The sequence below is a fragment of the Budorcas taxicolor genome, chromosome 9, assembly GCF_023091745.1.
Source record: "Budorcas taxicolor isolate Tak-1 chromosome 9, Takin1.1, whole genome shotgun sequence".
Taxonomy (NCBI): Eukaryota; Metazoa; Chordata; class Mammalia; order Artiodactyla; family Bovidae; genus Budorcas; species Budorcas taxicolor.
Genome location: NC_068918.1, coordinates 62,759,665 through 62,787,261, shown reverse-complemented (window position 1 = coordinate 62,787,261; position 27,597 = coordinate 62,759,665). Strand labels below are relative to the sequence as shown.

Here is a 27,597-nt window from a genome sequence, read left to right as displayed (position 1 = left end):
TCTCTTGTCAATCATAATCTCTCCCTGCTCTCTTGGTGTAAGCCAGACCTACAGTCAATAGACTTGGGCCATGGGGTTACATTTGATGTAAACACCAGTTTCATAGGAGTAACAAAAACCTATACCTCATATTTAAAGAAAAAAAAGGAAAAAAGCTCTCCCTGACCAGAAGGGGAGAACAGGCCTCTAGGTATGTTGAACAGTTCTACCAAGTCTGGGATGAATATTTCTCGATGACCCCAGAAAAGGGTCAATTAATTACTCCCACTGCTATATGCTGGGAACAAAAAGAATGAAGGGTAGGGTTTGTTGACTATCCATTACACCCAAAAGAACTAAAATATATGGGGTATCTATCCCCCGAACAATGTAAATGAACATTCGAGGTTATATACCACCCCAACCAGTCCATCCATTGGCCAGGCTCTGATTGGAAATACAACCCCGGAATCCACTGGGTGGCACCCAAGGGAACCCAATGGCTTTGTGGGCCTACCTTTTGGCCTTGGTTACCAATCGGCTGGGTAGGCTGCTGCACACTGGGGTTTGCTTTTGCCCATGGTAGCCTAAAGCCTAACCTACAACAAGCCCTGATAAATCTACTTTATTTACATGCGAGGTGGACAAGGTCTGTGTTTCAGTGGTATGAGTATATTGCTGCCTTATTTGTACCTTCTATAGGGACAACAAATATTATGATTAAAGTAGAAGCCTTGGCTAATTTCACAAACAGGCCCTCCTAGGTAGTGTTAAAGCCATCCAAGCCTTAAATGAAGAACAAATCCAAATGAGAAGAGTGGTAATTCAAAATAGAATGGCTTTGGACATGCTCACAGCTGCTCAAGGAGGGACCTGTGCTATAATTAAGGTTGAATGTTGTGTATATATTGCTGATTTATCTGGCAATATATCAGCTGCTTTAGATGACATGAAAAACCAGGTAAAAGCAATGTCAAATGAAAACATTCCTTTCTGGACTTCAGTCCTATCTTGGATGAAGGGTGAATGTTGGAAAGCTATATTTACCATTGTTATAGTTGCCTTGATAGTTCTGCTTTGTGGATCCTGCATTTTACAATGTACTATGAACTTTGTAACCCAAAGGTTGGTGTCATTCTCCCAAATTGGCGGTCAGAGAGCCAGGGTGCAATATATCCCTATGAGTGATGCTCATACTATGAGTTAAGAGCATCAGGAGGGGGGAATGAAGGAGGAAACAGACAGAACAGGCTCCATCTTAAAAGCAGAACTCCATCTTGGGCCAGACTGTGGACTTTGAGCTATATGCCCAGTATCTATGGAAACGACATACGAACTGGAAAACCAGACCCCCCTCCCCCCCGCCCTGGCCCCCGCTCCACCATGGAAGAGTCCCAGGGCTCGTACCTAGACTCTATGTCACCTAAAAGAATACCCTAATTATCTGTGTAACCGAATAGAATCATAAATTCTGCTATGTTTACTGGGGTATGACCACAGGCCTACTGATAATTGTCTACTGTTAACTACCTAGGCTTAAGGCATACGAATCATGGGTTTAAGGCATACGAATCACAGGTTAACTTTGATTATATCTTTCGTTTCCTTTGTTTAGACTAGTTTCAGAGGATTTGGGGAGCTGGGTTTGAGCATGTACACTTAGGGTATATAAGGTTTTCACAAAAACTGGTCGGGGGCCTTGGCTAACAGGAGACTCTGCCTTGGGCCCGCCGGTGTAATAAACTGCACTCCACTGTCTGCATTGTGCTTCTGAGTGAGTTTGTTTCCCGGAATGCGTGGCTACAACAAAAACATTTCCATTTTGTTGTTGTTGTTGTTACTGTTGAAGGCTCAAACCAGGGTGGAGGGCTGAAAAATAATTAGTGCATTTTCTCAGAAGATTCACCAGCAGTTAATATTGTCAGCTCAGGAGCCAGGCTGCCTGGGTTCAAATCCTGGCCCCCACCCACTGGCTGAGTGACTCCCTCATTTGTAAACTGGGAGATAATGATAGTGCCCAACTCATCAAGCTGATGTGAGAATTAAATGAGTTGATATAAATAAAGCACTCAGAAAGCCCAAGTGAGGACTTCACACATGTCAGCTGTGAGCACGTGGGAAGTCTAGTTACAACCCACTGGCCACACATGTTGTCCACAACAGTTCAGGGAAAACAACAAAAGCTAAAGAAGCAGGCAGTATTTGTCTTTCCTTTTTAAATTCTCGTTTACTTTTTTCTGCAGACCTTTTCCCACCATGCTAAGAGTTTTAACATCAAATTTAACATAAACTTCTCTTCTGCCAAGAGTTTTAACATTAACTTCTTCCCATAGTAACCCTTACAAGGGTGTCTGTATCCTAAAGATGTCTAAGCAGAGAAATCAACCCTCCATCCAAGAAGACATGAAACAACAGGATTCTGTGTACTTTGAGACAAGTACTTTCTCCATCCAACTCTATAGTCAAATTTGACCCAATCCCATCTAAATAAATATGCTCTTCTTTTGGTTGGTTGTGTTGATAGCCAAAGAAAACAGAGCAAGCAGTTTCTTCCTAAAGATGAGGGGCATTTTCATTAACCACAAAATGTTTATTTTTCTCTTGCCTCTTCTTAATGGTTTTGATGCAAAATACATAAATAAATAGACTTTCCATGCTCAGTTTTAAGTCCTAGCCAGTATGACCGACTTTGCTAGAGGAAACCTGAAAATGTCACAATGGTCTATGTACTGAGTTCTAGATCTCTACCACTACAACACTGTAAAGTAGTTCGCCCCCAATTAAAAGAAATAAATTTATATTAAGGAAATAATGCCTATTGGTGACCTTCTTTATACTACTAAATCATCCTTCCATTTCACTTCCTGATCTTGTGTAAACTAACAGACTTCCTTTCTACAGAACAGCAAAGAAGAAAGTCATCCAGGGAGAACAGCTTAGAATATCCAAGGGCACAGGCATCATCTAGCATTTTCAGTCAGAGGGTGAATCCCTCCCTCATCCCCACGTTACCCTCTTCATTCTGACCTCTGCTGACCCCCTCCCTCTGTGACAACTTGCGTCTATTCTCCATTGAGTCCTTCTCCCCACTCACCAACCACACACCATTCTCTTCTAATTTGAAAAAGGTGCTCCCTTCAATTACTGTTCTGTTCTTGTTTCAAAACACATGCTTCCTCTTACTTTCTCAACATCTTTTCTATGTTGAACCTCTAAGACGTCACCTGCCACAAAACAAATAGCACTGTATCCCGAGGGGCCACCGGTGGCCTTCTAATCAGCAAATGAAAGAGCTTTGTTCTCAGTCCCCATTCTACTTGTCCTCGTGAAATGTCAGAAAGTGATAACCAATACCTTCTAAAAATTATTCTTGGTCATTGGCTCTTCAGGTAGGATTACCCTGACCTCCCTCTGTTTCCCTTTCTAAGTCTCTCCAGATCCATCTTCCTCCTTCCACTCCATAAACATGGTGTTCTCCCGGGTGTATCCTCACCTGAGAGGTGTTCTCCCAGGTGTATCCAGGTGTATCCAGGGTGTATCCTTCTGTCCTTTGGGTGGTTGTCATTTAGTCACTAAGTTGTGTCCGACTCTTTTGCAGCTCCATGAACTAAAGCCCACCAGGCTCCTCTGTCCATCGGATTTCCCAGCAAAAATAATAGAGTGGGTAGCCATTTACTTTCCCAGGAGATCTTCTTGACGGAGGCGTTGAACCCATTTCTGCATTGGCAGGCAAATTTTTTACCACTGAGCCACCAGGTAAGCCCTTCTGTCCTTTAGCCAGCTATAATTTCCCCGTAGGTACAACATCTTTAAAAATACTCCTTTGATCTCTCTGACCAGCCTAGACATCCCCTCATGGCACAACAGAGCCAGCTGCTAGTTTGACAGGTTCTCAAAAGTTATAAATTCAAACACATCTTTCTGGTTACTGAAATCACTGACACTTGCTCTTGAACTCTCTTACTGGTACCCGCTAAGCCTGAAACTCTAGGAGAAACCTTGCTTTTTTCCCTCTCCACATCTACCACTCTACCTTCCTCCTATTAACCCTGTTGGTTAATTATCCAAGTTCAGTAAAGTTTTTTTCAAGTTCTTTTTATTGAATTCTCTCCTAGTTTTCTTTCAACTATTAGACCAGGAGCTGGCTAAGTATGGTCCACAACTTGCCATTTGTTTATGTAAATAAAGTCTTATTAGACCACAGCCATGCCCATTCATGTATGTGTTACATATGGCTGCTCTTACACTCCACCAGAATAGGTCAGGACCTGCACAGAGACTGCATGGCCCGAAAACTCAAAATTATTTACTGTCTTGACTTTTACCAAAAAAAAAGTTTGCTGCCCCTGGTTGAGGCCTTTTTTAGCTCACACATAAACTGCTTCAAGGGCCCCTAAACCATCTTCCATGCCAAGTTTCACACTTTCACTAATCTTCCTACCATCTGGTTATTTTTCCTAAAACATCATTTCAAAAATATTATTCTCTTGCTCAAGAATTATGGGACTTTCCATTATGTCAAAGATAAAAGTCCAAAGGCAGAGCAGCATCTCATGCAACTCTGTACTTTATGGTGTGACGAGCACCTTGCTGAACACCAAGCACCTTGTAAATACGGAAGTTTGGCTTCAAAGACTCTTTTGAGTATGGTCTCAGGACTTCCTAGCCTGAGTTCCCACTGCTCTGCATCTTTATCCCCCGAAAGTTTCTGATTCAATCATTCTAATCCATCTACAGTTCCAAGGCAGGCTTTACTGCCTTATATTTTGCACTTCTGAGTCTTCATTCTTACTATTTACCAGATCAGGACAGGTCCTTTTGTGTCCATACAATTCCATCCTTTCTTTCAAGATCAAATTAAGGTACGACCTAAAGTGAAAATGAAAGTGAAGTCGCTCAGTTGTGTCCGACTCTTTGTGATCCCATGGACTGTAGTCTACCAGGCTTCTCTGTCTATGGGATTTTCCAGGTAAGAGTACTGGAGTGGGTTGCCATTTCCTTCTCCAGAGGGGATCTTCCTGACCCAGGGATCGAATCCAGGGCTCCTGCACTGCAGGCAGACGCTGTACCCTCTGAGCCACCAGAGAAGCCAAGGCACGACCTAACCTATCTAGAATTCCTTTCTTGGTCTTTCTGAAACAGACTTACCCTGTTGATAGCAGAGTACTTAATATTTTATACAGCTAACCTGGCAATGTTGTTTTGTTTTGTTGCTTAAATTCTGTATTATCATGTGCTTGCCTTTTCATCCCATCTCCCTCAATAAGTCAACATAGCACATTATATTAAATGTTCAGGTAAACTTCCTCAAATTTTTTCAGGGAATAAATATGTAAACAAATGGCTCACTGAAAGCAGATCTGTGATTCTTGGCTCCCCCCAGAAAACATCTGTCCATATCTAGGGACAGTTCTGACTGACTGTCACTAAAGAGGGAAGTGGGGGAGGGAAGAAGGTGCTACTGACATCTAGTGGGTGGATACCAGAAATGCTTCTAAACATCACCCAATGCACAGGACAATCCCCCTGCTACAAAGAATTATCCTATCTAAATAGGTTAGACATTCAACAATGCTGAAGCTGAGTATCCCTGATGTAGTTCAATCCTTTACGAAACTGGGATCCTAGAAACATCATATCTACAAACATAGCAATAAGAAAATACTACTTGCTGAGTACTTTCTTCTAACTTTGTAACTTTGACAGAAAAGGTCAGTTTTCATTTCAATTCCAGAAAAAAGTAATGCCAAAGAATGTTCAAACTACTGTACAATTGCACCTATTTCACATGTGAGCAAGGTAATACTCAAAATCCTTCAAGCTAGGCTTCAGCAGAACATGAACTGAGAACTTTCAGATGCACCAAGTGGATTTAGAAAATGCAGACGAGCCAGAGATTAAATTGCCAACATCTGCTGGATAACAGAAAAAGCAAAGAAATTCCAAAAAAAATCTACTTCTGCTTCACTGACTGCACTAAAGCCTTTCACTGTATGGATCACAACAAACTGTGGAAAATTCAAGAGATGGGAACACCTTACCTACTTCCTGAGAAACCTGTATGCAGATCAGGAAGCAACAGTTAGAACCAGACATGGAACATGGGCTGGTTCCAATTTGGAAGAGGAGTACGTCAAGGCTGTATATTGTTACCCTGCTTATTTAACTTATATGCAGAGTACATCATGTGAAATGCCCGGCTGGATGAAGCACAAGCTGGAATCAAGATTGCCAGGAGAAATATCAACAATCTCAGATATGCAGATGATACCACTCTAATGGCAGAAAGTAAGAGGAACTAAAGAGCCTCTTGATGAGGATGAAAGTAGAGAGTGAAAAAGCTGGCTTAAAACTCAACATTCAAAAAATGAATCATGGCATCCAGTCCCATCACTTCATGGCAAATAGATGGGGAAAAAATGGAAACAGTGATAGAATTTATTTTCTTGGCTCCAGAATCACTGCAGACAGTGACTGTACCCATGAAATTGAATGACACTTGCTCCTCGGAAAAAAAGCTATGACAACTTCAGTTCAGTTCAGTTCAGTCGCTCAGTCGTGTCTGACTCTGCAACCCCATGAACTGCAGCACGCCAGGCCTCCCTGTCCATCACCAACTCCCGGAATTCACTCAAATTCACATCCATCGAGTCGGTGATGCCATCCAGCCATCTCATCCTCTGTCGTCCCCTTCTCCTCCTGCCCCAATCCCTCCCAGCATCAGAGTCTTTTCCAAAGAGTCAACTCTTCCCATGAGGTGGCCAAAGTACTGGAGTTTCAGCTTTAGCATCATTCCTTCCAAAGAACACCCAGGACCGATCTCCTTTAGAATGGACTGGTTATGACAACTTAGAGTGTATTAAAAGGCAAAAGTCTATATGGTCAAAGCTATGGTTTTCCCAGTGGTCTTCTATGGACCATAAAAAGAGCTGATGCTTTCGAAATGTGGCGCTGGAGAAGATTCTTGAGAGTCCCTTGGACAGCAAGGAGATCAAACCAATCTTTGGGAAATCAACCCAGAATATTCATTGGAAGGACTGGTGCTGAAGCTGAAGCTCCAACACTTTGGCCACCTGATGCAAAGGGCTACTCATTGAAAAAGACCCTGATGCTGGGAAAGACTGATGGCAGGAGGAGAAGAGGGCAACAGAGGACTAGATGGTTGTATGGCAATTCCAACTCCATGGACATGAGTTTGAGCAAATTCCAGAAGATACTGAAGGACAGGGAAGCCTGGCGTGCTGCAGTCCATGGGGGCACAATGAGTCGGACATGACTCATGAGTTGTTCAGCTTGTTGTTCAGAACAACAACTTTGATAGAAAATAAAGAAGTGAATGATGTTTGAATACCTATTTGGCCGTAAGCTGGCTTTTTCTTCTAAAAAGGGTTAATCCAGTTTCCAGTAACCCAGATATAATATTTGATCATTCGGAAACTTGAAATAAGAGAATTCACTGGCTTTGGTAACATATACTAACTGTGGCATAACTCAGTGCTTACAGATGTTATGGTTATGGTTGTGTTAGAATCAAGCTGCTATCTTATGTAAACTGTCATCTGTAAATGTGAATGCCCTAGAGCTCAGTCCTTTCAATTTACCTCTATCTAGATTTAATCTCTTGGTGATATCAACCAATAATAGTTCTTTAAATATCATCAATACCCTGAAGCCTCCCAAATTTATATTTCAAGTTCAACCTTCCCTCCCAGGTTCCAAGTGTTACAACTGACTCCCCACTCATTTTTCAAATAGTAGGTAAAACTCATTATGTCCCTTTTAACCCAGTTGCTTTAATTTTTTCCTGGGATGCTGTCCTTCATGCAGGGACTCCACAATTGAGTCTTCCTCCATCTTGGAGACCAACCATCTTTACCTGTCACCTCCTCCTCATTTTCCAAACTCTAGGCAAACAGAGAGACTACAGAATCAGGCACAGGTTTCTCACTGCCTCAGTCTGGAAATAACGCGTACATCTCTTCCCTTAAACTAGCTATACCACCCTGTCTAAGGGTAAGGAGTCCAGGAAGGATAGTCTCAGATGCACCAGAAAAAAGTATGAAACAGAATTGGTGAAAGCATAGCAATAACTCTGTTGCCGGGTCTAAAACTGAACTCCTGATCTCCAGGCTCAACCTGTTCTTTCTAACTCAATCCATCTCAGTAAATGCCTAACCCCATCCTTCCCACTGCTCAGGACAAAGACCTGGAAGTCAAGGTCTTTCTTTCACAATCCACATCCAACCTATCAGCAAGTCCTCTCAGCTCTAGGTTCAAACCATATCCTGAATTCAACCATTTCTCACTACTTCTACTGTTATCTTGTCCATTTCACATCTGAATGTTTAGAATAGCCCAGTTTCTACTCTTGACCTCAAAGAGACCATTTTCAACACAGCAGACATTCTGATCTTTTAAAAACTTAAGTCTCATCATGACATCCCTAAGCTCACCCTCAAATTATTTCCCATGTAACTCAGAGAAAAGCTCAAGCTCTTATAATGGCCTAAACACGTCTACACAATCTCTCTCCTCACCTGCACACTCCCATCATGATCACTTCCTTATCTCTCCCCTTGACCACCCCACTACTGGCACCAACACTGGCCTCCTTTCTATTCCTTGACCATATCAGGTTTGGTGCCATCTCACTTTTTCCATAGTTACTGTTCCTTCTAACCAAAACTCACTTTCCCCAGATACCCAGGTGGCTCCTTCAAGTCTTTGCACAATGCCGTCTTCTCGGTGACAGCTTCAGTTCAGTTCAGTCGCTCAATCATGTCCATGTAACCCCATGGACAGCAGCATGCCAAGCTTCCCTGTCCTTCACCAACTCCTGGAGCTTGCTCAAACTCATGTCCATCATGTCAGTGATGCCAATCAACCATCTCATCCTCTGTCATCCCCTTCTCCTCCTGCCTTCAATCTTTCCCAGTATCATGGGCTTTTCCAATGAGTCAGTTATTCACATCAGGTGGCCAAACTATTGGAGCTTCAGCATCAGTCCTTCCAATGAATATTCAGGACTGATTTCCTTTAGGAAGCCCCCCTGACTATTCTTCAAAGCCCACACCTTGCCCCACCCACACACCTTAGCTCCAGAATGTCCTGTCCCTCTCCCTGCTTTATTTGGTTTTTCTGGATGCACTATTTCTTTCTAGTATCTAATATTGTTTTCCTGTTCATCTCTCCCTGCTAAAGTACAATAAACTCCATGAGAATCATATTTGTCTATTTTGTCCACTGAGTATCTCCAACATTTAAAACCATGCTTCAAATATAGCAGCTCCTCACAAATACTCATTGAGTAAATCAGTAGCCATTGCCCAAATTTCATTTTAAACTATTGATAACTCTAGAACTTAACAACTTACAACCATATATTAAGCTAAAGCTTGGGCAGGACAGAAGTTGTAATATACTAATCGTTTAAACTTTAGCAAAGTTCCTGACAGAGAGTAAACAGTAATTATTGGTTTAATCAAATGTGTTGAATTATTACTAATTTTAATACATTCTGCTATCTTTCCACTCCCTGTTCTAAAGATTTAGCCATGACAATTGTGTGGCTGACGTCCAATCATAGTGGAATAACCTACATTTCCCTCCATATTTTAAAAATCTTTTCCTTTTGGTTAAATAGTTTGAAATCAAGTTGCACTGTGACAAGGTTGTGACAGCTAGAAAGCTATGATGATGAAGTGTGAGCTTGCCAGCTCTTACTCCAGAATCCATGCTGCTGCACACACTGTCTTACCTGCTTTCATCAACATAAATGGTTTTCAGATGCTTCAGTACGTCTGATGTCTTAAAGACACTTCTTGGTAATTTCGCCATTTAGGTACTCTTTTATCTAATTGTGAAGTAAAGCTATAACTGGTAATTGGGAGCTACATCAATTCTGAAACTGACTCAACTTTAAGCAGAATTCTGTTGAATTCTGAAGTACATTGTCTAGTTGGATGGTATAAAAATTACATGTTATAAATATGGTTCTTTTGACTAATTAAAAGGCCAGGTTCTTCCAAACAGATTTGTAGCCTCAAAACCAAATAAGCTGATTTTGGCTATATCTGAATAAAATACACTGTGTGCATGATGCTTAAATTGATTAGACTATCCAAAATAAAAAACAATAGAAGACTACTAGGATCTCTAGATATTGATAATGCTTTACTACCAAAAATGAAAAAGTGATTTTAAACTGAAACTAATAAAAATAATTCTTTTCTTGCATAGAGTTGAAACACTGACAGAAGCTGTTGATTCTGAAGCTCTACATCGACATGGGAAGTTTGTTGGTATATTCAATTCCATACAACAGTTAAAAACCTGTCCAAATAGCTCAGAGAGCAGTTCAGGTTTTAAAGATGATCTAGTGGCTACAGGCAAAAATGATACTGTAGAATCTCTAAGAATAAAGAGCTGAGGAATAATTCTAAAGTCATTTGGTAGTCCAGGGGTGAAAGACAGACACAAAAGAGGTTAGTTTATTAAGCTAACTCTGGAATGTTAATATGTATTATTAAATTGGCAGGCTTGATGCTAGAAAATAAACACTAGTTATGTCTACATATACATATATACATGAACTTCAAAATACTGCTGAAACCCATGATGTAAAATATGAATCCAAGGGATGTGACTTAATTCAGACCTCACTAATCGAAATATGTCATTAGTAATGTAAGTTAACTGATTCAGTAATAATGTAGGAAAATTCAGGCCCTTAAATTTTAATATTAGGGAATGCAATTGTATCATAAACTGTAATTCATTTTACCTCATTTTATTTAGTAAACACTAACATTTTACTATGTAACATATAGTACTTAAACTTATAAACAATATTTTTTTAAACCTTCCAGCTTGATGGTAAATTTAGGCCAACTGACCTCTCACCTTGATATAAATAAGTCAGACTAGAAAAAAATCTGTGGAAAACTTTAAAAAAGACTAAAATTTTTCAGTGTGTAAGGATACTCTAGGAGCTATAAAAACATAAATACTGATTAGTTATTATTTGAATACAAAGAATATATTTCAGAGTATCAAAGGAATTTCTGATTGTTAGTATAAATACTGCTCTGCATAATCTATATTCATGTTTATTTCTATTAATAAGAGCAACATGTCATTAAAAACTGTAGTGAGCTATAACTGGATATAACAAACTGCTTCTAAGTAATTATAAAGTTCTTCAAATATGAAAGTTAAATTGCACTTTAATTGTTTACCTCTTAAAATTTCCGAGATCCTCTAAACCAGACTGCAAAAAGTAATCCTGCTGCTGCTGCTGCTAAGTCGCTTCAGTCATGACCGACTCTGTGCGACCCCATAGACGGCAGCCCGCCAGGCTCCCCCGTCCCTGGGATTCTCCAGGCAAGAACACTGGAGTGGGTTGCCATTTCCTTCTCCAATGCATGAAAGTGAAAAGTGAAAGTGAAGTCACTCAGTCGTGTCCGACTCTTCGCGACCCCATGGACTGCAGCCCACCAGGCTCCTCTGTCCACGGGATTTTCCAGGCAAGAGTACTGGAGTAGGGTGCCATTGCCTTCTCCAAAAGTAATCCAGATAAATGCAAAAAAAAAAAAAAAAAAAATACTAAGGACCAAAATTTATTTTGATCACATGCTGTTAAAAACTAGTGTTACATGTTATACACAACTGTTTTAAATAAGTGATATATGAATTCATGAGTCAGTAAATCCATTCTGAGAACAACATCTTGGCTTTCTAAAATTTGTCAAGCTATTCACTAACACACCTTACTAACAGTATATAAAAGCCTTTGAAGAAAACATTTATTGAATGTCAGTAAGAATTGTGCTAAGAAGGAAGGATACAAGGTGATCAAGACCCATTATTACTCTTAAGTAGTTTATAATCTAGTAGAGAGGCAAATAAACAGATAAGATTTCAGCTCTGTGGGGTAAGTCCTGGGGTAGAGAGGTAAATGCCAAAGGGTACAGCAGCACAGAGCAGGGACCCTGACCCAGTGCAGCTGACTGCCTGGGAAAGAAGGAGGAAACCTGAGAGCCTTACTCGAGGGAGTGAAACCCGTAGCAAGTCTTCAAGATTTGCATGTTCTCCAGTGAGGAAGAAGCTCATCTGGGAAGAGGCTAGAGTACTAGCAAAGACATAGAAACCAAAGAGAGCCTGCGAGATTCAGGGAACCAAGAGAAGCCAAAACTAAAACTATAGACACAGGCAAGCAATGAAGTCTGAGTGCTTTACTACACACTTTGGATTTTTCTCTGGAAGGCAAGAAAGAGCCTGTGGAGGTTATTAAGTAGAATAAGGATGGGATTAGATATGTAAAGGGCTTCCCTGAAAGCTCAGTTGGTAAAGAATCCACCTGCAATGTAGGAGACCCCTGTTCAATCCCTTGGTCCAGAAGATCCGCTGGAGAAGGGAGAGCACCCACTCCAGTATTCCTGGGCTTCCCTTGTGGCTCAGCTGGTAAAGAATCCGCCTGCAATGCAGGAGATCTAGGTTCAACCCCTGGGTTGAGAAAATCCCCTGGAGAAGGGAAAGGCGACCCATTTTAGTATTCTGGCCTGGAGAATTCCATGGACTATATAGTCCATGGGGTCACAAAGAGTTGGACACGACTGGACTGAGTGAATTTCACCTCAGATATGTAAATTAGGAAGACCACTCTAGAAAAAACTTAAAGCAGAAAAATACAGGAGATAAAAATAAAGATCCAAAATAAGGATTTGGAACCAAAAGAACAACTTTGAGAGATACTAAAAATTAAGAATGATAGGATTTTGAAATGGGCTTGAAGGAGAAAAGGATGACTTCCAGTTTTCCAAATGAACTTACTCAGTAGCTGATGATGCCATCCACTGAGATGGAAGAGAGGAGTAAGGGGAAAAACTGGGAGAGGAAAGCTGGTAGGTTCAGTTCAGTTTTTATCTGCTGAGTGTACAGACCCTTGTGCTCCAAGGCAGCTATGTCTCCTGGAAGGCAGCTGAATTTGCAAGAATGAACACACATACTCATTAAAAACCAACTGATTTTAGGGCCAGATAAAAATAGCTGAAGCTCCAGTACTTTGGCCACTCGATGCGAAGAAATGACTCATTGCAAAAGACCCTGATGCTAGGAAAGATTGAAGGCGGGAGGAGAAGGGGATGACAGAGGATGAGATGGTTGGATGGCATCACCAACTCGATGGACATGAGATTGAGTAAGCTCCGGAAGTTGGTGATGGACAGGGAAGCCTGGCGTGCTAAAGTCCATGGGGTCACAAAGAGTCAGACACAACTGAACCATTGAACTGAAATATAGGTTCGATTCTAATCTCTGCTACTTAAAAGCTGGTTGACCTTAATATTCTCTATGCCACAGTTTTCTTATCTGTAAAATGGTGACCATAACAAACACGAAGCAAGGATATGGTAAGGATTGAAGTCAGTATACAGAAAATGCTAAATGAGCATAAAATGTGCAATAAATGACACCTCTTGCTACATCTATGCCTAGAGAAAAAACTTTTTTTTGAAGTAAAATAGCTATGATATAAGTAAATTCTCTCATTTTATCATGAACTTTTTAAAAATTTCAGCCTATTTATCCTATATCTTAATAAATGCCAAGCATTTTTTCAAAAAGCTTTGAGACATTAATCAATACACTCTGCAAGATTTAAAGTCATTTAAAGATTTCATTCAAGTAGGAATCATTTCACCCTAATGAGAGTTTATTCTATGGTGATGAAAGTCCAAACAGGAAAATTCAGATGCATTTAAGGCATGTGGATGTAATGGGGAAAGCTTTGGACTTGGAGTCAGAAGACTGTTGTGAAGTCCCAACTCTGACTTGGGACTTAATAGTCCCAAGCATCCCTTTACACATGCACAAGATGAACAGATTGGCCTGCATGTTCTGCTAAGTCTAAGGATGCTGAAGGAGAAGGATTTATGATGTTTACAAAATTAAAGCCATTAAGCCATGAACCCTTAACACAAACTTCACATTTCCTGTGGGTTAAAAGAGACGAACCCACTCCTGATAACCAGATAGCAGAGGCTTCCATTCTGACTCTGATCAGATCATCATCTGCAGGGGGAGAGTTTAGTACTGGGGAAGGAGAAAAAGAAAGGAGAATGAGAGCAATCTTTTCTTCTCTCGAAATCTCTCCCATTCCTACCACCAATTCAGCAGCTGGGTTTAAGCTGAAAGACCAGAAGGTCAGTCACTCAATATTTCTGATTATCAAACCTGGCTGAACATGAACAACACCAAGAACTTAATTTTTTTTTTAATACCAAATTCCACAGCATTAAAATATCACTAGGAGTAAAACCTATACGATTTACAGGGGTTGGGTTTCATTTTATAAAAGGTGATATGAAGCATCTTGTATAATAACCTCACTCTACTGTTAAACCTAAGACTATCTTGTCTTTAGCTTCATTTAATTGTGCTGAATCAAAAATTTGTTCTTAAGTATACACACACACACACCCTAAGTTAATTAACTGGGTCATCCTGGTTTGCCCGGACTCTACCGGCTTTAGCTTTGAAAGTTCCAAGTCACAGGAAACTCCTGGGTCCCCGGAAAACAGGGACAGTAGGTCAATCTAGCTCACACGTGCACGCATGCATGCACACACACACACACACATATTCTTACACAGATGGACACAAACTTTTAAGTAATGCCCGGTGTGTCAGAACAAAGTACAGATAGACAGTAGCCCTCTCATGAAGCATCGCCACTAAGATGACGTCATCATTCACTCAGGTACATGGTCACACTTACAGACCTCAGATACCACTGGGATCAAAAGACAGGCAGTGAATGGCATGAGTGACGTATCATCATGCTGTGTACCACCCGTTTCACTAGAGCCCATGCTACTAATATTTAAGTTCAATAACCAGCATTTAAAAAAACTACTTTGAAGCCCCTGCTTCCCTATTGCCTTTTGTCTACTTTTGTAAAAACTCAGGCATTTTTTTGAGGAATAACCTCTACTATTTGACGAATTTTTTAATGGTCTTTGTAATTTTTTGCTAAATTTTTCTTGCAATGATACCAGGTGAAATTAAATAATAATATATAAAGACATTAGACAATGGTCATATCTGTCTATAAATTAAAAACTCGATTATCATGTCATTTAAATGAAACACTAATAGAAAACAAACTAACTTGGAACGACATCTATATATCAGAACGCACATTACTCTGAATTTTAAAATTGAACTCATTTCAGAAATCATTTCCAGAACCATATTATTATAACAAATATTCTGTCCTTTGTTGCCTAATGGGAACATAAGATTCTAAGATCTAGTCATGATCATACAAGCAAATAATACACACATGGTAAATATACATCTCCTCATTTGTGACATCACTAATTGTCTGTGGGCAGAACAGCTGGGATGCAACTGACGGTACTGTGGGAGTGGGGAGTGAAGGGAGAACCTCCCACTGACTCCCACTGCACACGCTGAAGGACTAGTATCACAAAGACACTACTAATAAATTAGGAGGAAAGGCCATATAAGTCCTTTCCCATTGAGAAATCTGAATTTTAGAATGGTTGCCACCAACCTCGTGCATTCCTCCCTGGGCAAAGTGAAAGTCGCTCAGTTATGTCTGACTCTTTGCGACTCCATGGACTATACAGTCCATGGAATTCTCCAGGCCAGAATACTGGAGTGGGCAGCCTTTCCCTTCTCCAGGGGATCTTCCCAACCCAGGGATCAAACCCGGGTGTCCCACATTGCAGGTGGATTCTTTATCAGCTAAGCCACAAGGAAGCCCTGCAAAGACCTTAGCAAAATAAGGAAATCCCTTCAGGACTGTGGTTGCCATCCTCAAAGTGAACAATAGGCATGCAAGTGATATGCTTCACTTTTCATACTTCTGGCATTCAACCCCACATGCACCATCCAAGTACCTCTGGAATAGAACCCAATAAAGGAGGTGTGTAAAACTGTTTCGACAATAAAAAAACACTTCGCACGATTTCAATGCCCTCATCTTTCTATCACTGTCTTTACAAGTAGACAATCAAGGAAGACCTCAAAATATGATATCATTAAGCAGAAACAGTATACATTTCCAAAGGCATGTTTTATGATCTTGAAAAAGGATTCAAAATTTGACTAAAAATATGTTTAACAAAAACTTGCTTTTTACAATATATCCCTTCCAGTATGATTTTGAGTCGTCTTACCACAACATTTTTCAGTAAAACTGAGATTGAATTACGACTTACGGATTGCTCATTTAAATCCTGGGAGTCTTCCATGTGGTTTTCTTACTTCTCCTGCCACCCCCCAAGTAGAAGCAGCTTCCTCCAATTAAAAATGGACAATCTGAAACAAAACAATGAAAACAAAGTGGAAAAATGAAAAAGTTATCTTTTAAATTATTTGTAAAATTACTAAAACTTTGATTCATGTGATAATCTGTAGAGACATTATTTTTCAAGAACAAAATTTCTTAGTATTGTTCCCATATCTGATAGAAATGATGACCTTGAAAATCACATCATAGTAATACTGAGATAAGTAAACAGCTAATTAGGCATTCTGCAGATAAACAAAAGTATCTGAGGACAACTTCAGAGATCCAGGGTGGAGTAAACACCCAGTGTGCTATTTTGCTGAGAGAGGTCTGTCATTAAGCAATTGACAGATTAAAAATTCAAAGTCTGTGTTTTGTGTTAGTTGCTCAGTTGTATCCAACTCTTTGAGACCCCATGAACTGTCGCCTGCCAGGCTCCTCTGTCCGTGGGATTCTCCAAGCAATAATACTGGAGTGGGTTGCCATTTCCTTCTCCAAAAGTCTGCATTAACCATTCATTTTCAAAAGAATATAATATTGAAAAAATATAATGTGTATTTTAATATGACAGCTCTATACTACAGGAAAATTTGTCTTAATTGCCAGATGATCAAATTCTGTTCTAAAAAATATAATGTGATAAAATGCATGCACAAGTTTTTAAAAAGAATGAAAATAAGACTATCATGATAAAAAGGTGGTACAGAAATATATAAGAAGGAAAACTGGTCAGTAAACTACTCAAAAAATGTTCATCTTTACTTGATATAATACATTAAAAACTTTCCAGGCAAACTGAAGTCTAAATATACTCTAAGAAAAACAGGCATATATATTTTAAATTCCCATATAGAGAAGACTTATATAATAGAAGCAATGGAATATAACACAAAAAAAGCCAAACACCTCCTTGAGTTCCGCACCCCCCCACACACAGTCACAATTAAAAGATACATGAAAATATAAAAGTATCTCTGCAAATATCAAACATAATAAGCTAATGTCCTTGACATAATAAAGAGCTCTTACAATCTAAACAGAAAAGCATGTGCACTCCTACAGAAAAATGGTCAATCACAACAAAACAATGTTCTAGCTCACTAATCTATGAAATGTACTTTAAATGAGTAATGATACATTTCTAGCCCTTCATAGTCTAATTCTAAAATAAAATTAAAAGAATATGAGTTTATAAAAAGATCTCTATAAAAGAAGTGTTCATTACAGGCATAAACACAGATATAAATTATTAAACTTACATTTTAAGGAATATTTAGAGACATCAAAAGTTTTCAAAGATATCATTTAAGTGGAAAATAAATATTCCAGTCTGTAGAAACAATATGTTCCCAACTCACTTTACATTGGAGGGGTTTTACTTGGTTTTAAGTATTCCCTACTACAACTAGAGAGACATGGTTTTAGTTTCTTTTCTTTTTTGCCCTGCAGTACAGTCTTTAATAAACCAGTTACTTTCTTTATTAGAACATAAGATGTTTTAAAATGTACACTGTTTTACATATACACAAACACAGAGACACAAAGATTCTTTTCTAAAATTTTCTCTAATTTAAATTTTTATAATTTTAGAAGTCATTAAAATGGGAATGGCAACTTATATGTAAGTATTGTGACAGTCTCAGTAAGAAACTGATTACAATTACTCCAAAACCAGAAAGGTGTCATTTTTAAAGAAAAGCACTATTTTAAAGGGCATTTAAGGTGGGGATGAGGAAGCGTAGATATTATTAACACACTGAAAGGTGTTACAGTATACATCTGAATTTAGGAAGATAGGTAGGCAGGGAGTTCTAGATTTAAAGATGTCACTCTTTGTGTTGGAGGTGACCCTGAGAAATGGTGATGGGAAAAAGCCCAGCTTTTTCCTTTTCACCTCGCATCTTCGTCTTTCTTCTCCCACTCTCCCCCATCTCCTTACAGACCCTCGCATCACACCTGGTTTTCCCTCCCTGTCCTGCTTCTTGCTGATCTCTGGCTTGCTCCTCCCATTCAAGCGGACCTCCTGATCCTTGGCCCCATCACTCTGGCCCACCCTTGCCTTGGATAAGGTGCACAACTTAGGCAATGTGGCCACTAGTCCAACCGATGTTAAACTGCTAAGATTCTACACCTGCCAGCATCATGAGCCCTTCCTCTCTCTTGCAGGAAGAAACTGTGATGGATTATTTCCTTTACAGCTATTTTCTCCCTACTACCTGGACAATAAATTAGCCAAGCACTCTCTTAAAGGGGGAATCTGATGTTCCTTTTCATCTAATAGATAGGTAAGATGAATGGCAAAAATACTGTACCAGAGTATCAAGGGAAGAAACACTAAATTCAGCTATGTAAAAACAAAACCAAAACTTTTTATTTCTGAATAGAGAAAAATAGCCCGCAAAATAGAAAGATACAACAGATTATAAAAAATATCTTCAATAAATACTACAAAGATGACTTTAAAAACAAAAATATTGCTAAGACAAGGTTTAAGGAACTATTAAATGACTAAGCAAAGTTATGAAAAATCATTATTTAAAATGTAAGTAATAAATAAATATTTGAAAAAGTATTCACTTTCACAGTTGCCAATATGCAAACTTAAGCAACAAGTATACAGTTTGGATTCCTATACATATCTTCAATAACTAACCATTTTAAATATTAATACTCAGTGTCAGAAAGGATACAGTGAAAATGGTGTCCTCATTCAACTGCCACTGATAATGCCAAGTTTTCTAATATTTTTAGAAAGCCGTCTGTCACTGCATTTTAAAATATGTCTAAACTCTTTTACCCAATGTATCGACTTTCCTAGGGAGTAAACTAGTTCCTTCCAAAAGTGACAAGGTATTCACTACAGTGGCATTCATGATAAAAAAAAATTAGATGTAGTTTCATCTTTGCAGGCATCAATTAAACAAATAATGGTCAATAAATGTAATATAAATGCAAAACCCCAAAGTACAATTATAAAAATGACATGAAAAGCAAAAAATACTGATTATACAGTAATTTAAAAAAATCGGAACACAAAATTTTAGCTATGCTAATACTAATGTAAGTTTAGCGTGTATTTGGGTATTAGTTAAAAAGAAACATTAAAAATATACATAATTTGATAAAGAATTATGTCTTTGTCTTCACATATTTTGATTATTGTTGATTTTATTGCCTGTTTGCAATAAATTTATATTTTATTTTTTTTCCACCGTAATACAGGAAGACAGAATAAGTAAAACCAAATGATGCTAAAATGATTTCCCAAGATCAGTGAACAATGAATGGGAATTTTCCAAGTAGTAGACTCTATCTTCAAATGAACTCTGTGTCTTTCTCTAGGAAATAAATTTCAAAACCAGAGTAATTTCTTTAAGGCAAGTATTCTTTATCCTATTTATTAGTGTCATCTACAGCACCTATCTCAGTGTCTGGCGAGCATTACATGGTTAACAAATATTGACTGACTGAATGACAAAATTAATGGATGAAATCACACATAATGTATATGACAATGCAAACAAAAAGTGTAAACAGCCATATATCTTAATTTTGAAAATTCTATCTCAAATATGTGGCTGTTTTAAGAAAAATGCTGTGCTTTTCAGGTAGAATATTGTAACTTTTCAAAAAATTTAATATTGAGATTAGCTCACCAGGTATTTTCCTTTTTGCCTGACACAGTACCTGGTGGACTAATCTCAATATTAAATTTTCGGCTTCCCTGGTGGCTCAGATGGTAAAGAATCTGCGACCAACGCAGGAGACCTGGGTTTGATCCCTGTGTTCGGAAGATCCCCTGAAGGAAATGGCAATCCACTGCAGTATTCTTGCCCAGAAAATTCCATGGTCAGAGGAGCCTGGCAGACTAGATATTTTAAGTATCTTCAAAAGAATATGTCAGTAAAATAACAAATTGCACCTTTTACATATGTAAAGAATTATCTTATGCAGTCCACAGGGTCACAAAGAGTCAGCCACAACTGAGCAACTGAACACACATACACAACAATAAAATACTTATTATAAGATGACTATTATAATCAAATGTAGCCTATTATTTATTTATAACATAGTATGTCATTTTAGTTTCCTAAAGTTGCTGTTATAAAGTACTAAGATTAGGTGGCTTGAACAACAGAAATCTATTCTCTCATAGTTCTGACAGTACGAGGTCCTAAATTAGCACACTGGAAGATTCACGCCGTCTCTGGAGGCTCTAGAGAGGAATCATTCTTTGTCTCTTCCTAATTTCTGGTGTTTGCCAGCAATCCTTAGCATCCCCTGCCTTGTAGATGCATCTTAGTGTGGCCATCACACAATATTCTCCTATCTCTCCAAAGAACTTCTTCTGTATGTGTGTCTCTCTGTCCAAATTTCCCTGTTCTTACAAGTACACCAGCCACTGGACTAGAACCCACTCTAATCTGGTCAAATCTCATTTTAACTCGATTACATCTACAAAGACCCTATTTCCAAGTAAGGTAGCATTCCTAAGTAAGGGGGTTAGAACTTAAACCTATCCTTTGGGAAAAACAATTTAACCCAAAACACATGTACAATGATCACACTAAAATAATATTAAGATGTGATCAAGGTTTAAATGTAGAAGATTGAAGGCAGGAGGAGAAGGGGATCACAGAGGATAATATGGTTGGATGGCATCACAAACTCGATGGACATGAGTTTGAGCAAGCTCCAGGAATTGGTGATGGACAGGGAAGCCTGGCGTTCTGCAGTTCATAGGTCTCAAAGAGTCGAACACAACTGAGCAATTTAACTGAAAACATAGTATTTCCAGAAAAGATACACAAGAATTAAATTAAGGATATTGATCACTAGGAAAGAACTGATCATATTCTAGAAGGACCACCATCTCTGGGCACTGGTGCTAAGTCAAGTGAAATTAAACATTAAGACAGCCAGAAAACTGTTGAAGAGTAAGAGAATAAAGCAAAGACTAGCCTTTTTCTGTTAACCACTGCTTCAGAATCTACTTAATGTTCCAGTTGGGGAGTTATTTGCATCAATGTTCCATGTTACAACATAATACTTTTCTTTATATTTCCTTAAAATTGAGATTGTTACTTAGTTTAACTGTTTTACGGTAACATGAATTTATTTCTTTGCCAAACACTCTAAAGTACTAAAATATTATGAGCCCAGTGATTTTATATGACTGGACCAAGTAAAACTACCTGGGCTAATTGCAGACACAGTATTATTTTACATCATAATTTTGCAATGGTAGTTATGCTAAGTCCTTTAACATTTAGTATTCACAAATACATGAGAAAAAGACAAGAACATTCTTTAAATCAAATAAGAGAAGTATTACCTCATAATAAAGATATAAAATTAAGGAATAACAGTAACCTCACGCTGTTTTATGAGGCAATAATTTAGTTCCAAGCTCTATTTCAAGGCCATTCTCCCCAAAATGGTAAATTTCGAACAGAAATCACAGCGACCTCACTCATTCTATATTAGATTATTTCTTCTGAACTTAGGTTTTCAACATACAGAAAATTGATCATATCCTTTTCTTGAACTCTGCCCTAGACATAAGGTGGAAACTCCTGTCCCATGGAAAATCAGAATTTAAAAAATCATCAAATCTTCTAATTTAAACATATAATGAGATTATATGTCAAATATTAAAAACATCTCTCAGAAATGGCATGAGATATTTAGACTTAGAAATGGCACAGAAAGGACACTGTGCTTTCAAGAAAGAGAAGATGCTGAAAGAAGTAGGAAGAGCTTGTGGAGTCTGTGTGATGTAACCCTAATCCTCTGTCTTTCTAAGCAAACCACCAATAAAAACTAGACTATCCAGGCATGCTTTCCCTTGTGGGGGTGTGTGTGTGTGTGTGTGTGTGTGTGTGTGCGCTCAGTCATGTCCGACTATTCGAGACCCCATGGACTGTAGCCCATCAGGCTCCTCTGTTCATGGAATTCTTCAGGCAGGAATATTGGAGTGGGTTGCCATTTGTTCCTCCAGGGGATCTTCCTGACCCAGGGATAGAACCTGAGTCTCATCAATCACCTTCATTGCAGGCAGATTCTTTACCACTCGCACCACCTGGGAAGCCCTTACTCTGGCTAAAGGCAAATGTGAAGGGTGAAGGGGTGCTCCCTGTTTCAGAGCTGGCATGGAACTAAGACAGAAGCTGCAGGGGGTAGGGTGGGGGGGGCTATTCTGCTGGACTATATATACAGATGGCAAGGCCTCCCACTGATCATTAAAGCTTAACACCTGTCACTGACTCCTTGTCACTCCTCTCCATATTCAATAAATGACCTAGCAATACCCCATGGAGTTCATTCAAATCCTTCCATGTTTCTCTCCTCACAGATACTATAGTAGTTCAAGCCATCACCTTCCCTACATTGAAGCAGCAGCTTCCTAAGGGCCCTCCATCCTGCTCCCTGAACCTCATTTTTCACGGCATAGTCAGAGTGATAGTTTTAAAATAAAGATCTGATTATATTCTCTTCAAACAGTCCGGAGCTTTGCCCCTTCCTTGGGATAAACCATTCTTTCATTGGTGCTACTGCAGCTCTGGCAGTACATCACTCTGCCAAAATGACCCATGTCAGGTGACCAGAAGTCAGCTGCTTTTGTTCCCTGGGGCCATGGACCAGAGTAGAAATTTAGGGAGAGCTCCATCTTCCTTCTCCCTGCAGTCCAGGCTTTATTCCACAGTCCTTGGCATCCCTTCATCCTATCACTACCATCACACTGCTCTGCGGCCAAAGCTTGGGAACTCCACCAGGAGTCTCCTATGAGGGTGCATGCACAGTAGAGGCTATGTTTGCTTCTGCAGTGCAAAGGAAAAAGAAGAAGGAAAGAGACTACATTCCCCCACCCATCTTCCAAAAGCCTAGTATGCGTGCCTATCTGCTAAATTGCTCAGTCATGTCCAGCTGTTTTTGCGACCCTATTAACTATAGCCCACCAGGCTCCTCTGTCCATGAGATTCTCCAAGAATACTGGAGTGGGTTGCCATGCCCTTCTCTAGGGTATCTTACCCCCAAAGGAATCGAACCCACTTCTCTTGCATTAGCAAGCAGGTTCTTTACCACTAGTGCCACCGGGGAAGCCCAAATGTCTAGTACATTCTTAAGGTAAGATATAAAGATTGCACCCCACCCAAACTCTTGTTCTAGCTCCTGTGAAGATTCTGCAGTGGAGATGGAAGTGTGTGGATAGTTCTGTCCATAACCTCTGGCACAGCCCCCATTCTACTCTAGGTGGGGGCTTCAGAGGATTTATTACACACGAAAAGTCTTCTGGACCAAGGTAACGTGTCTGGCATTCCATTATATTCTATCATTTAGAAGAGCTAATCTATTGTTTGACTTGCAGATTATCAAATTGCAAATGAATTTTCAAAAACATCTGTGTGTAAAATTAAGGTTTGCTTGCATGAGGGTACTTATCACCTATTGTTGTTGTTTAGTCTCTAAGTGGTGTCCGATGCTTTTGCAACCCCATGGACTGTTTCCTGTCAGGTTCCTCTGTCCATGGGATTTCCCAGGCAAGAATACTGGAGTAGATTGCCATTTCCTCCTCCAGGGGATCTTCCAGGAATTGAACCCACGAGTCCTACATTGCAGACAGATTCTTTACTGCTGAGCCACCAGGGAAGCCCATATACATCTCTGAAAACCACACTGACCCGTATTCATCTTATAACACATTAAGTCCCCCAGGACCTTTCCAGTGACATCAAATTACTTCAGTCTAATGACTCGTCACTATCCCTTCCAATGGCTTAGGATGTAGGCCCAAGAAAGTACCAGGCTACGCCTCCATCAATGGCAAAATCTCTAGCATATAAAACTTGGGAGCTTTTTATTGCCATGAGCAAAAAGCTAATCTGCTAGGGAGAGACAGAAAGGAGCTGACCCAGAAACAGAAGCAAAAACGGGAGACGGCAAGAAAGTCCTGGCAGAATTCAAGTCCCTGGATCCTGTTACTCTTGAAGCCTCACTGTCTCTCTGCTCTTCCTGCTCCATCGTTGCTCAGTGCTTCGTTGGATTCCATGAGCAATCCTCATAATCTCCAGTTAAATTCTCTCCTTTACTAAGAGACTGTCTCACATAAAACTGCAATTGTATAGGAGGTCTAACAAGTTTTATTCCCACTGCATTCCTGAGTTATTATAGCTGGGATCAACTGTCAAGAAGGACACTGCCTTTACATCCTCTGCACCAAGTTCCCCTCATTGCCCTCCAAATTTCATTAATGGGTCTCTGAAGCTAGGTCAGGCACTGGCTCGTTCCAGCTGCTCAGGAAGCATGCCAGAGAGGGAAGCCAACAGCACAAAGAACACCTAGCTCCAATTCTATGGCCAACTGTTCAGAAAGGTAAGATGGGCATTCTGTGACCATGCACATGACTCTTGTCCCTGCTTGTACAAAAGGAAAACAGAAAAGGTGTCCAATAAACAGATTGAGGTGAACAGTAATGTCTGACTTCAATCTCCTTAAATGAAGTCAAGCTAAAAAGTAGATGCTGAGCTATTTTTGAACTGTTTACAAGATAGGGCATGGATTTTGCAAAATGGTCCATTTAACACAAAATGCTTAAAAATAATGAGGTTAATTTCTCATGCTAAAAAATGATAACAAGCCAAATTTCATGATAATTATGCTTTCCCAGCTGGCACTAGTGGTAAAGAACTCCACTGCCAATGCAGGAGATGCAAGAGACACAGGTTCAATCCCTGGGTAAGGAAGATACCCTGGAGGAGGGCATAGTAACCCACTTCAGTATTCTTGCCTGGAGAATCCCGTGGACAGAGGAGCCTAGCAGGCTATAGTTCTTAGGGATACACAGAGTCAGACACGACTGAAGCGACTGAGCACGCACACATACATCTGGGTCCTTACTGATATACAGATTCATTTGATAGCAGCCATCTTCCTGAAATTATAAATTACCATCACTTGATTTTTGACAGTAAGGGCCAGCCGAGATTATATTTTGTTTGTGTTTGCTAATTGTTGATGGTTGGCTAGTCAACTTAGAAAACACAGATATAATTGAAACCAGCTAGTCTCACAGAAACATCTCGAAGAATTCTGAGCTTGGCAACTTTTATTACACCTACATATTCTGTAACCCTCTTTCCTTCTCATGCACCCTTTGTTGTTCTTCCCATACTACAACTTTCACAGACTGTGGAGCTTTCTGCATTTACTGTAATAGTTCATCGAACTATGTAGCCTGACAGAAAAGAACTATTTGAGCCTTTCTGAATAAACTATCTGCTCTTCTCTCCTCTTGAGACCCTGGAAGTCTAAAAAATGTCTTTCTGGAGGAAATAGAAATGCAGTGACTCCTAGTAAAGACTTAGGGGCTTCCCAGGTGGCTCACTGGGTAAACAATCCACTTGCAAAGCAGGAGAGGCAGGTTTGATGCCTGGGTTGGAAAGATCCCCTGGAGGAGGGCACGGCAACCCACTCCAGTATTCTTGCCTGGAGAATCCCATGGACAGAGGAGCCTGTACAGTTCATGAAGCTGTAAAAGACTAAACAACAACATCAACAAAGTAAAGACTTTAGGAATAAAACAAGTCTTTATGTGCGTCACTGCTTTCCTACTGGATAACTATGGCCTTGAGATCGTTCATAAATACCTTTGAATATCATCCTCTTCATCCATCACATAGGAACAATAATAAGACCTATATTATATTTTGTTAGGATTAAATAAAATCACATATTTCAAAAATGTAAGCCATTTACTAATGACAGACTGGAAGAAAATGTCTGCTTTTTTATTCATTCTTCATATAATTAATTACAATATTTTGTTTTTTCTATACAGTAGAATTGTACTTATGTGATTTCTATGAAAATAATTTTTAACTCTGTTCAACTAAGAATATTATACTAATCAGTTATTTTCAGGAACTGCATTAACTATCTATATATAGGCAGTTAGTAGCCCAAGTCACCAGTCTTGGACCAATTTTCTGAACTCACACTAGATTGTAAAAATGAACAATTTCTGACATTTTGATTTACCTATTTTGAGTTTGCCATTCTACATACCAAAGAAGTTGTGGTTGGTTTCTTTAGCACTGAGACTGATGTTTACAGTAACAGAATTATAGACGAGTACATGAAAGAGAACACATTTTCAGAAAAGAAAGCATGAGCAAGGAATGGCATTCAGTGTTAACACAATACTGAGAAGTTCTGAATTGGCAAAAGCAGGAGTAAAGTGCTAAATACTAGTGAATACATACACTTTGTTATTACTGCTTTGATACCTTTGAAACACAAAAAATGAATGGTAAATATGATATAATTGTAACAATACATCCACCTCCAATTTATGAAAAATAGGGACCAGTGACTGGAGTTAAGGGGTAGGCAGCTTGAAGGCTGTTGTGATAATCTAAATAAGAAATCAGGAGAACCTGGACTGATAACGGCGAATGAAAGAAGCCTAGAGAAAAGATGTATATGTGGGATTACATGAAAGACAAATCTTTATAAGGCAAACGCAACTGATATGTAACCAGTAAGACAAACATAATTATCAGGTGTCACACCTGGATTCTGGAGAAACTGGCGATATGAAAAAGTTGGGCAGAAAATTTTTTCTGCTCTGTTTGCATATAACTGTTTGGCTGACCTTACGCTCATATATAAAGATGGGCAGAAAACAACAGCAAGAGGTAACACAGGAAGGAGGAAGTCTAAGAAGTTCGTCTCTTTTACTGAAGGAAAGCTAGGACAACTCATCCTGTCATCTAACTCAACAAGGAAGTTTGTCAGGTGAAAGAGCCTTTGGGAAGAGAGTAAGAGAAAATAATTGAGATAAATCAAACCTCAGCCTCACACAAATGTAATTCTAAATAGTCACTGCATCGCTAGCATGGAAACCGCAATCCAAAATATTAAAATCAAGATTGAGCCAGAGATTTGAATTCCCTAGGCTCCAGGGAAGCAAATGAAAAACTGATCCACAGGGCATAAAGGATTCTGAAATAAAAATTCATCAAAAGTGATAAGCTACACCACGAAACAAAACACCACAGAGAAAATAGATGCAACAACAGGAGATTTAGAACCCCAAAATTTGAGATTAATGATAATCGGAAAGATCTCATACATATAATAAGTATGCTTAAAATAATTAAAGAAGAAATAGAAACAAAATTGAAGGACCCACGAATCGCAAAAAATAAACACACAAATTTGGAAAAGAACCTTAAAAGTGTTTTTAAAAATATATTCATTGAAATTTCAAATGAGAAATGAATGAAATAAACAGC

At 39.2% G+C, this 27,597-nt stretch overlaps 1 protein-coding gene across 9 annotated transcripts in view; it reads right to left on the bottom strand.

The window, feature by feature from the left end:
- Positions 1-27,597, bottom strand: part of EYA4 (EYA transcriptional coactivator and phosphatase 4) — a 364,174-nt gene that overhangs the window by 270,721 nt on the left and 65,856 nt on the right. For all 9 annotated transcript variants that reach the window (XR_008199925.1, XM_052646010.1, XM_052646009.1 and 6 more), the window contains one exon: positions 16,227-16,326. Coding sequence is in view for 8 of the 9 variants with exons in the window: in XM_052646010.1 (XP_052501970.1) it covers positions 16,227-16,259 (33 nt within the window). In the remaining variant the exon portion in view is untranslated. The remainder of the gene's footprint in view (positions 1-16,226; positions 16,327-27,597) is intronic.